The 12,384-nt window shown below is 42.8% G+C and overlaps 1 protein-coding gene across 1 annotated transcript in view; it reads left to right on the top strand.

Annotated features, from left to right (window-relative positions):
• LOC124268342 (gamma-aminobutyric acid type B receptor subunit 1-like) overlaps nucleotides 1–12,384 on the top strand; it is a gene marked incomplete at its 3' end in the record, with an annotated part of 55,527 nt that overhangs the window by 27,590 nt on the left and 15,553 nt on the right. Inside the window, exons 6-8 of the mRNA XM_046703317.1 lie at nucleotides 1,023–1,359; nucleotides 4,246–4,407; nucleotides 8,377–8,469. Of these exons, the coding sequence (XP_046559273.1) occupies nucleotides 1,023–1,359; nucleotides 4,246–4,407; nucleotides 8,377–8,469 (592 nt within the window). The remainder of the gene's footprint in view (nucleotides 1–1,022; nucleotides 1,360–4,245; nucleotides 4,408–8,376; nucleotides 8,470–12,384) is intronic.

Here is a 12,384-nt window from a genome sequence, read left to right as displayed (position 1 = left end):
TTTGACCTCATTATGTACAGGGGCGGTGAGGGTAGCCCAGTGGTTAAAGCGTTCGCTCGTAAGGCCGAAGACCCGGGTTCGATTTCCGACATGGGTACAATGTGTGAAGCCCATTTCTGGTGTTCCCCGCCGTGATATTGCTGGAATATTGCTAAAAGCGGCGTAAAACTGAACTGACCCACTCATTCATGATGCAAAGGCTGCTAAAACATATAAGCAGATACATATATAATGTATCTGCTTATTGACATCTGATGGATATATTTGTCGCTTGAACTGACTGACTGAATATGGTTTTACGCCGCTTTTAGCAACATTCCAGCAAAGTCACGGCGGGTTGTAGCTTGGAATGTATCACAGGGTCTTCACCGTTGACATTGGGATAGCACCTGCAGTTATAATGTAACGAAAGACGGATGTATATGAGACGCTAAACCCCGTGTCATACACTGCAGGTTCCGACCAGAGTAAGATAAAAAGGATTTATATAGCCTTGACGACAAGCAGCTACAATATTAATCCTGCTGTGGAAAGTGATCTCTGGCTTTGGTATTGTACAACAGGGGTCAGTGTAAGGTTTTGACTAGTCGAAACAATGATCACATAAATATTCCATTCGTTCCTCAGAGTTGCCGTAATAGGATCCGCTTGTGCTGGTTCGAATCCAAGTTGCACTCCGATTATGCTCCTTGGTCTGTGTGCGGCAAATCCATGCTCAGTGTTCACTTTCACATAGTAACACATATATATCTTAGACCCACTCCACTTTATTTTCTACGTTCTATTAATCTAAGAGGGGCGGTGGAGTAGCCTAGTGGTTAAAGCGTCCGCTCGTCACTCTGAAGTCTTGGGTTCAATTGCCCACGTGGTTATAACGTGTGAAGCCTACTTCTGGCGTCCCTGTCGTGATATTGTTGGAATATTGCTAAAAGCGACGTAAAACCATACTCACTCAATTTGAAAAGTTTATAATTGAATCAAAAGGACTAGCACACCTTCCTCTCACACACAATTTTCTTCAGGCTTACAAGGTGGGACTTTACGGCAGTAAGATCGTATGGGTGATCAACGGCTGGTTCGACGACTTCTGGTGGCTGGTTCCCGACGCCAGCGTGGACTGTACGCCGGAGGAGATGTCGCGAGCAGTAGAAGGCTATATCGCTGTCGACAGACTCTACATCAGCCCTATAGAGATCGCCGCCATCTCCGGCATAACCCCCTCACAGTATCTGGCTATATACGCCAACAGGACCAACAACGTCAACTACCCTGGCACCAAGGCCGCACCCATGGGATACGACTCCATCTGGGCCCTGGCGTTAGCTCTCAATGACACCCTCACGGAACTTATTGATACTGGTGAGAGAAATGCGGATTAATTTTCATTGGATAATAATAATAATAATAATAATAATAATAATAATAATAATAATAATAATAATAATAATTCATCCCAAGTACACTGTCGCCAGGCTCCCCCGTTGTTCTCGGTGCCCTTGGTTTGGTTCCTCCTGATCTCTTGGCGCAGATCAGGAGAGTGCCCGGGTTCTCCACCGGGAGTACAGCCGTTCTGACACTCTGGGTAATGCAGAAGGCTGCAGTGTTGGGGAGCCTTCATATTCTCCGGAAAGTTCTTGGTGGGTTCGACTAGGCAGCGTTTCCTGGGAGAAGTCCCATTCGCTGTCTGGGCTGCGTGTAGAGGGGGCAAGCGCCCTGAGCTGATGATGAGCCTTACCAGCCTGACTGTGACAGGATCACCCGAACCCTCTCTGCTGCATACTATCTTTAATCTGTAAAACATAATAATAATAATAATAATACACAAGGGCCTGATGATGTACACCTCTCCGTGGTGGGCCTCGATAGGGGAATTTTATTCCCAGAACCAAACGTACATCACCCAGTTAGGGCTGACCCCCCGAAGCTGGTTTATTTACTGGGTTACCGAAAGCCAAGGAGAATACCATTTTTTGGCTGCGTGTATACCTCCGCAGCCCAGTCAGCCTTCCTCCGGTAGTCAAACCAACCTTACTGGAGATGGGACTTGCCCCCGGGGAAGGCATAGCACCCGATCAAGAATATCTTGGTCAAAGGCTGCAGTGTTGGGGAGCCTTCATATTCTCCGGAAAGTTCTTGGTGGGTTTGACTAGGTAGTGTTTCCTGGGAGAAGGCCCATTCGCTGTCTGGGCTCCGTGTAGAGGGGGCATAACATAATACACAAGATTTCTATAGCGCCTTATTTGTTTATTAAAAAACACTCTAAGGCACTTCACATATAAAATACTGTATGGTGATATACAGGTGCTATACAAGTGATGCTAAAAAATAAAATATTAAAAGTTTGGTAAAACACATACAAGAAGGAGTAAAACTGTACACAGTGTAAATATGTACATGTATTTTAAACAACATAATTTCTCATATAGCCTGTGGGTAGATTAATAGCTAACGTACTGACTTGTCTTTTGGTTTCGATTTCCAACATGTTTTTATTGTGTTGAGACGATTCTTCATGTACTCCAGAATGATATCACCGGATACCGTTGTACACAACGCTAACTTGTTAGGACATAGAGTGTCTTTGCGAGGATTGAAGATTAAAAACAAACTGAGATGACCCCCGACTCGAAATGCTTTACAGTCGAGTCTGGAGTCATCTCATTTAATTTCTTTAATCTTCAATCCTTGCAAAGAGACGAGGGCCGTGTTGGAGTGTTGAGATAGCTTTGCACATGTAATATTCAAGGCGGCTTAAAATCTATACTCTGAAATCGCAATGTACATGCTGATGCTCTGTGTGTTGATGTCCTGTACATGCTGATGCTCTGTGTGTGATGATGTCCTGTACATGCTGATGCTCTGTGTGTTGATGTCCTGTACATGCTGATGCTCTGTGTGTTGATGTCCTGTACATGCTGATGCTCGGTGTGTTGATGTCCTACTCTGATATGGTTTGGGCAATGCTGCTCCTCATCGTCTATCCCCGTGGCTAGAACTGATCTTCGGTAACTCATGCTTGTCGTAAGAGGCAACTAACTTCTGGACCAGATAATCCAGTGATCAGCAGCAGGAGCATCGATCTACGCAATTGAGATACGATGACATATGTCAACTACGTCAGTGAGCCTGACCACCCAATCTCGTCAGTCGCCTCTGACGATAAGCATGGGTTATTGAAGATCAATTCCAACCCGGATCTTCACGTGCTTATACGCTCTGGAGACACCTTTAACAAATTCACTATGTTGACTGTGCACGCTGTGGTCACAACTTCTGCATCAAAAGCACATTGTGCATGCTGTAAACACAACTTGAGCCACTACATTACAACTTGAATACAATTTGAAATTGAAAAGTACACCGTGACACCTCGTTTGTACAGTCGGGACACCTCGTGTCCTCGTTTTCTTCCTCGCTGGCATATACGTTGACAATACACAAATGTTTGATGGATAAAAATCTAACTGACAAAACGCGGTTCTTCGATGGTGATGTATGTGATCTCGATACCATCGTTGTGTTTTGGACATTACATTTACAAGGTTCTGCCGACTGTTTACAGATTATTGTTTTAACGTATGCAACAATAAGTACTTTATACTTAATATCATATGTAAGAGTTTTGACTTTCTTTTGCCATGTCCATTATGTTCCTAAACTAATCGACCCTTTTTTATGAAGAACATAACTTTGCTCCGTCTGAGGAATTAAAGAATAAGTTACATCTTTGCTAGTATATTTCGGTTTGTACAGATGTGGACGAAGGTCAACTCTGTTGTCTCGAAACCTTAAAATTGTTCGAACAGCAAAAACACGTCATTCCATTAAATACCTAAGTTGGTACTTTGACGGAAACCTTAACAAATGTAAGGCAGGCTGCCAGACAAACACGAAGCGGTATATGCTGTAATGAGCCGCCTCTTCACAAACGGCTTGCGTGTCGGTTCATCTAATTCTGCAGTATATGAAGGCGGTCTGTAAATAATCCAGTCATTAACATCATTGGATACAATGACATTCATTAACCAAGTCAGCGGACTTGGGTCTGTTCCGTCAGTTGGCTGTTATGGCGACCTTGGTTTGCTGAAGAAAACAAAAATAATTACAACGTTTTTAACTGTTTGTTTTGTCGAAAATACTTAATGACGATGTATTTCTGGGAAATGGAATTCTGTTGAATGGGATGTGTTACCATAGCAATTTTAACATGATTACATTAATGTCTTTGTTTGTTTTAATTTCAAGGGAGCCCCAAACGGCTCGAAGACTTTGCCTACAATGATGACGAACTTGGCCTCCTTATCTGGACCAAGATGCTGAATGTCAAATACAGAGGGGTCAGGGGTCAAGTGGCATTTAATGAGAAAGGTGACCCCGTGGCTATGTTCAGGATAGACCGTGTTCAGGGTGAGTTCGATGAGAGTGAATATAGTCAACTGAAGGTAGATCGTGTTCAGGGTGAGTTTGGTGAGAGTGGATATTGTCAACTGAAGGTAGATCGTGTTCAGGGTGAGTTTGGTGAGAGTGAATATTGTCGACTGAAGGTAGATCGTGTTCAGGGTGAGTTTGGTGAGAGTGGATATTGTCAACTGAAGGTAGATCGTGTTCAGGGTGTGTTTGGTGAGAGTGGATATTGTCAACTGAAGGTAGATCGTGTTCAGGGTGAGTTTGGTGAGAGTGAATATTGTCAACTGAAGGTAGATCGTGTTCAGGGTGAGTTTGGTGAGAGTGAATATTGTCGACTGAAGGTAGATCGTGTTCAGGGTGAGTTTGGTGAGAGTGGATATTGTCAACTGAAGGTAGATCGTGTTCAGGGTGAGTTTGGTGAGAGTGGATATTGTCAACTGAAGGTAGATCGTGTTCAGGGTGAGTTTGGTGAGAGTGAATATTGTCAACTGAAGGTAGATCGTGTTCAGGGTGTGTTTGGTGAGAGTGAATATTGTCAACGGAAGGTAGATCGTGTTCAGGGTGAGTTTGGTGAGAGTGAATATTGTCGGGGTGATCATGTGTTCAGTATTTGTGAATATTGTCAACTGAAGGTAGATCGTGTTCAGGGTGAGTTTGGTGAGAGTGAATATTGTCGGGGTGATCATGTGTTCAGTATTTGTGAATAATGTCGACTGAAGGTAGATCGTGTTCAGGGTGAGTTTGGTGAGAGTGAATATTGTCGGGGTGATCATGTGTTCAGTATTTGTGAATATTGTCGACTGAAGGTAGATCGTGTTCAGGGTGAGTTTGGTGAGAGTGAATATTGTCCGCTGAAGGTAGATCGTGTTCTGGGTGAGTTTGGTGAGAGTGAATATTGTCAGCTGAAGGTAGATCGTGTTCAGGGTGAGTTTGGTGAGAGTGAATATTGTCAGCTGAAAGTAGATCGTGTTCAGGGTGAGTTTGGTGAGAGTGAATATTATCGGGGTGATCATGTGTTCAGTATTTGTGAATATTGTCCGCTGAAGGTAGATCGTGTTCATGGTGAGTTTGGTGAGAGTGAATATTGTCGGGGTGATCATGTGTTCAGTATTTGTGAATATTGTTCGCTGAAGGTAGATCGTGTTCAGGGTGAGTTTGGTGAGAGTAAATATTGTCGGGGTGATCATGTGTTCAGTATTTGTGAATAATGTCGACTGAAGGTAGATCGTGTTCAGGGTGAGTTTGGTGAGAGTTAATATTGTCAGCTGAAGGTAGATCGTGTTCAGGGTGAGTTTGGTAAGAGTGAATATTGTCGGGGTGATCATTTGTTCAGTATTTGTGAATAATGTCGACTGAAGGTAGATCGTGTTCAGGGTGAGTTTGGTGAGAGTGAATATTGTCAACTGAAGGTAGATCGTGTTCAGGGTGTGTTTGGTGAGAGTGAATATTGTCAACTGAAGGTAGATCGTGTTCAGGGTGAGTTCGGTGAGAGTGAATATTGTCGGGGTGATCATGTGTTCAGTATTTGTGAATAATGTCGACTGAAGGTAGATCGTGTTCAGGGTGCCAGTTTGTGAGAGTGAATATTGTCAGGGTGATCATGTGTTCAGTATTTGTGAATAATGTCGACTGAAGGTAGATCGTGTTCAGGGTGAGTTTGGTGAGAGTGAATATTGTCAACTGAAGGTAGATCGTGTTCAGGGTGTGTTTGGTGAGAGTGAATATTGTCAACTGAAGGTAGATCGTGTTCAGGGTGAGTTCGGTGAGAGTGAATATTGTCGGGGTGATCATGTGTTCAGTATTTGTGAATAATGTCGACTGAAGGTAGATCGTGTTCAGGGTGAGTTTGGTGAGAGTGAATATTGTCAGCTGAAGGTAGATCGTGTTCAGTGTGAGTTTGGTGAGAGTGAATATTGTCAGCTGAAGGTAGATCGTGTTCAGGGCGAGTTTGGTGAGAGTGAATATTGTCAGCTGAAAGTAGATCGTGTTCAGGGTGAGTTTGGTGAGAGTGAATATTGTCGGGGTGATCATGTGTTCAGTATTTGTGAATAATGTCGACTGAAGGTAGATCGTGTTCAGGGTGAGTTTGGTGAGAGTGAATATTGTCGGGGTGATCATGTGTTCAGTATTTGTGAATAATGTCGACTGAAGGTAGATCAGCCTGATCATGAGTTCAGTGGATGTACATGTAATCAGTCGGGATATTTGCTGTTAACAAAGAACACACTCAACAACGCTTGTTTCAAATCTCAGATAACATATGTTCTCTTCGCATATTTCATTGACATATTTAATATTTACAAATATTTCAAACAATCATTTCATTTGTTTGATTCAAACATTCAATATTGTATTCATGACTTCGTCGTGTATCCACTCAAATAGGACACCAAACAAGATACCTACAGTACAGTCACCCAGCCTGTAGGTAAAGCGAGGAATCAATACAAACGTTGTGATAATCGATCGATATATTTATCCTCGTCTTTGTTTGTAACGTCAATGATTTGTGCGTACGTACATTCTCCCGTAAGAATCCATACCGCGAGAACGTAGTGTGTCGTAAGCTACACGTCATGTTACACAGACTGGTTCGTGGCAGTATATGCGCTGCGTCATGGTCATACGAGTGCGACTGTGATTATGCAGGGTACATTCATTCTTGCTGCATACGGTTTCATTTTATCTTTGTGTGAGTGAGTGAGTTTACTTTTACGCCGCTTTTAACAATATTCTAGCACTATCACGGCGGGGGACACCAGAAATGGGCTTCACATATTGTGCCTATGTGGGGAATCGAACCCGGGTCTTTGGCGTGACGAGCGAACGCCATTTATAAAACCACCAGGATACCCCACTGCCCCTTTTGCACTTTGAACGTGTATGTGTTTGGTTACCATGGAAACAATTATATAAACACTGCTAAGAGATGTCACTATCATATTTTTTCATTACCGCAGCATGATACATTCAATGAGAAATGTAATTTCACGATACTGCTGGCGTTTCAATGCAACGGTCCATTAAGATCTTTATTAAAGATAATTACTTCTAGATTGCAAATAGAAACCTAGAGAACCGCATTTCATTCTGCAGGTGCTACCCAACACCGTTCATTATCTCCTCACACAATCACCATCTTTGATGCACGGCCGTGTCCTGTTTGAATGATGCGATAAAGCAACGACTGTCAATCAATAGCAGCGTGTTATCGCTAACCGATCAAAGCAACGCCGTCGTATGCGGAAACATACAGGTGTCTTTTTCAATCAGTCACGGATGTGCTTCGTCATTAACGTACTTTAGAGTTTGAAATATAAGAACCAGAGTAACTATCTACTCCATCAGGGGACAAAATGAACAATCTACCTTTGAATTGCTTCCGCAAATGTACTTGGACGTGTAGATTAGGTTGATAAGTTTTCGTTAAAATACTCCTTATATCAATTATCTTACGTCCCGGTATCGTCCTAGGTAGTGCTTCTGCTTTTATCCTAGCTTTGTTTGTTTTTTCTTCGCCTTCGGACATTAATTATGTGTAGATAGATCGATCGATGGATGGATGGATACACCGACGACAGTAAAGGATAGTGAGTGAGTGAGTGAGTAAGTATGTTTTTACGCCGCTTTAAGCAATATTCCGGCAATTTCACAGACGTGGACACCAGAAATGGGCTTCACACATTGTACTCATGTCGGGAATCGAACCCGGGTCTTCACAAGCGAACGCTTCAACCACTAGGCTACCCCACCGCCCCAGAACAGGAATGAATCTGTGATCCCGTTTGTCCGATGTACATGCATTGTTTTTCAGACTTCAAAATATGGTCAATCGTCAGTGATTTCTTTATTGACGAACATGTATGCCTCGCAGCTGCTCGTGGTCCCGGAGATAATGTCAAGGGAAATTACCAATAACATTGTCTATTTACAAACTACACTCTTAAGTGTTTCTGTGTACATTTACAGGTGGTGAGGTGCAGATGGTGGGTCTCTATGATCCGAACCTGGTCGCCGATGTGAAGATCGAATGGCTACCAGCTACACCCATCGTATGGGCAGGTATAACAATATAGAACAATCGTTAGGTATAACAAAACAGGTATAACAATCAGAACACACTGGTTACACTGTGCCCCTCGGAGCACTTGCCTAGAGCAGTGCTGGCTACAAATAGGTACACACATAGTGCAAACACAGTCGGACGGTGGAGCGATAATGGGTCTCTTATCGAGAGTTTACTTAGTCGATATGACAGAGAAATGCCAGGATGATTATAACACCTGTTCTTGTACAAGGAGTCTATCGTGACAGAGTGTCTCGTAAGTTTTTAAAGGTCTTGTAATTATTGCTATCAATATTTGCTCGTCGTTCAATGAGTGAAATATTAGGCTGGTTAGATACGAATTCATCTCGTGTTTCTGTGCTTTTGGGGTTTTCATATAGGCATTGGTTATGGAGGCATATACTTGGTTTAAACATATTTTTATTTCGAGGACAAAATAAATAGAATTCTTCAATTTCTACGGATATTCTCTCGACATACAAAACTTACAATCTTAACATTGGACTGTTAAATGTCAGATCTATAAAGACATGTGAACCTTTAAATGACAAAGCACGAACAAGTCATGATCTTATTGGGGATAGTAAATTAAATGGTTTGGCAATTACAGAAATCTGGTTAAAAAGTGATGACACTGATGCCTTGCCAATTAACAAACTTGTTCCAAATTGATACAAACTTACTCACGTACCCCGATCTAACAGGCGAGGTGGCGGAGTGGGTGTTGTGTATGATGATAGATTAAAATTGCGTCGTCTGACTGATGTTAGACATTTTGATTCATTCGAGCTACTACCGATTCAGTTATAGTGCTTTACAGGCCACAATATTCTTTGATGATTTCTCGGCACTTTTGGATACACTGAACACAGTTATTGGAAAACTGTTAGTGTGGGGATTTCAATTTTCACATTGACAATCCTGAAGATGCTAACGCAAAACGTCTGCTCTATATCCTGGATACCCATGGTCTCATACAAGTTGTCAGTGAACCAACCCATTCCAGGGGTCATATTCTGGATCTGGTGATCGTCCGTGAGCAGGAACTGGACATTAAACACATGACCTTTGATCACTCTGTCAAGTCGGACCACACATGTATTATCTTTACTGTGAACATCAGAGTCAAGAAAAGATCGAGGAATGTTGTCACGTATCGGAAATGGAAAAACGTTGACATTAAGTCTCTCGGTGAAGATATATCAACAGCATGTGTCAGTTACCGAGGCATGTCTGTTTCTGACGCTGTGGACATGTACGATTCACTGCTCCGACAGCTAGCGGACCAACATGCACCTGTCAAAACCTGTACCATCACAACCCATCCTGAGTCTCCGTGGTATAATGATAACATCCGTGCTGCAAAGAGACAGAGGCGGAAGCTGGAACGTCAGTATAGGAGAACTAAATTGACCATCCACAAACAGATGCATAGTGAACAGTGTAATGCATTAGCATCACTGATTGAGGCTGCAAAATCAGACTTCTATAAAGATGCCATTAATACAGCTACTGGACAGAAGGAAGTGTTCAGAATTGCCAACAGCTTGTTGTTTAAACGGAACTCTCTTGTTCTCCCATCTCACACATCTATTGATGAACTGGCTAATCGGTTTTCGGGCTTCTTCAGTGACAAGATCAACATCATACGCCAATCCTTCAAATATAACCATGATGCCGCGAAAGTTCCAGTAATCACGAACTCCCTTCCTTTGTCCTCGTTTAGATCTGTGACGGAAGATGAAATGTCCAAACTTGTCTCCAAATGTCCAGCGAAATCATGTTTGCTTGACCCATTACCAACGTGGCTCTTGAAACAAACCATTCAATCTCTTCTTCCTATCTGGACGTATATCACCAACAGTTCGCTAAGCCAAGGTGTAATGCCTGGTCAACTGAAGACAGCAATTATCACACCCTTCATAAAAGAGAAGAATCTCGATCACGAATTGTTAAAAAACTACAGACCAATATCCAATTTGACATTCATTTCTAAGCTGATTGAGCGCATTGTTGCTTCTCAATTCAGAGACCATATGAGCAGAAACAGCTTCTATGAAGAGTGTCAATCTGCCTACCGATCCTTCCACAGCACGGAAACTGCGTTGCTGAAGGTTCAGAACGACATCCTAAGAGGCACAGACACCGATGGAGCGGCCATTCTTGTATTGCTGGATCTCTCAGCTGCTTTTGACACTGTTGGCCATTCCGTGCTACTCTCTACCCTTGACAACAGGTTCAATTTCAAAGATCTTGCATTAAGGTGGTTTGTCTCCTACTTAACAGACCGGATGCAGGCAGTTGTCATCCAGGGTGAAAGGTCAGAGGCAACGTACTTGAAGTTTGGAGTGCCTCAGGGCTCCGTCCTAGGCCCCCTACTTTTCACATGTTACACATCTTTCCTCGGTGATATTGTAAGGTCCTACAACTTAAGTATGCACCTCTATGCTGATGACACGCAAGTCTACTTATCCTTCAAGCCATCTGACGCATCTTCAACCAAGTTCTCCTTTTCAAGAGTAGAAGAATGTGTTTATTTTATCAAGAGTTGGATGTCTTCGAACTATCTTAAAATTAAATGATGATAAAACTGAGCTCATTGTGTTCCACCCTCTTCGACTTCAGAAAAAGCTTCTGCTTCCACAGTTTTGCATCGGTGAATCTGCAATAAAAATGCGCCCACATGTTCGCAATCTTGGTGTAATCTTTGACTCTGCCCTCAGCATGGAACCCCATGTTCGCAATGTCTGTCGCCAATGTTATTTCCATCTGCGCAACATTGGTATGATCCGTCAATACCTGGCTGTGAAATCTGCACAAGCTCTAGTTCAAGCATATGTAACATCCCGCTTGGACTATTGTAACTCTGCTGTCTGGTGTGCCAAAACAAGTCCTCTACAGGATACAGAAGGCACAAAATTCAGCCGCGCGATTGATCTGTCAAATTAAAAGGACTGAACACATCTCTCCTGCCCTCAAAACTATACAAAACTATACCACAAACTGGAAAACCAAAAACCGTTGTCTGATTGACGTCATCGTGACTTACGTGACATACATGACCGACGTTGATCTGCTCATACCCTCGGTCACGCCTTGTTTAAATTCACCTGCTTGTTACACCCGTATTACTTGCTTACAGACCTGACATGTGTTGTAGTACAGCCCTTACCGCGCTGATATCCATCTTGTCACAGGTTACGTTGTGAATGACAACGGAGGTTACGTTGTCAATGACAACGGCCCCGTCCCAAGAAAACATCTTATCGCTACGGCGACCATGACGGCCAGCCTTTCCCTGATGGTTTTATGATCGCAAGTCTTATAGACAACGAGTCATTCGCAAATTGGGGCGGTGGGGCAGCCTGAAGGTTAAAGGGTTCGCTCGTCACGCTGAAGACCCGGGTTCGATTCCCCACAAGGGTGCAATGAGTGAAGCCCATTTCTGGTCGCTACCTCCGTGATATTGCTGAATATTGCTAAAAGCGGCGTAAAACTAAACTCACTCACTCACGCGCCCATTTGCAAATGTTTTTGATATAGTATGACAAGAAATTATTGAGAATTTTAGAAATATGTTTAATTGGATTTCTAGTATAAACAACCTTGACCAGCTATCAAGTGCTTGGTTTCATTCAAGAGAGACAACTCCGTTAATCCTTTTTCATTAGTTTGTGAAGAGTTATTCCCCTTTGTTTACTTGCTGGCAGACGACATTTTCAGTGATCCTCAGTATGGATGATTTAGAGAAGAGGAAGTTGATTTTAGAGATTTATAACAAAGACATCAGATCAGCTAAAGTGATTTCATTTAGAACCAGGCATCCCTTTGTCCACTGTTTATAGTGTTTTGAAAAATATTGCAAATGGATATGGCATTAAGCACCAGGGAGGCGAAGGTAGGCCCAGAAA

Source organism: Haliotis rubra, unplaced genomic scaffold, assembly GCF_003918875.1.
Source record: "Haliotis rubra isolate DU_JTF1 unplaced genomic scaffold, ASM391887v1 Scf1371, whole genome shotgun sequence".
NCBI classification, from domain to species: Eukaryota; Metazoa; Mollusca; class Gastropoda; order Lepetellida; family Haliotidae; genus Haliotis; species Haliotis rubra.
Note: the sequence above shows the minus strand (reverse complement) of the source record. Positions and strands in the feature narration are given on the sequence as shown.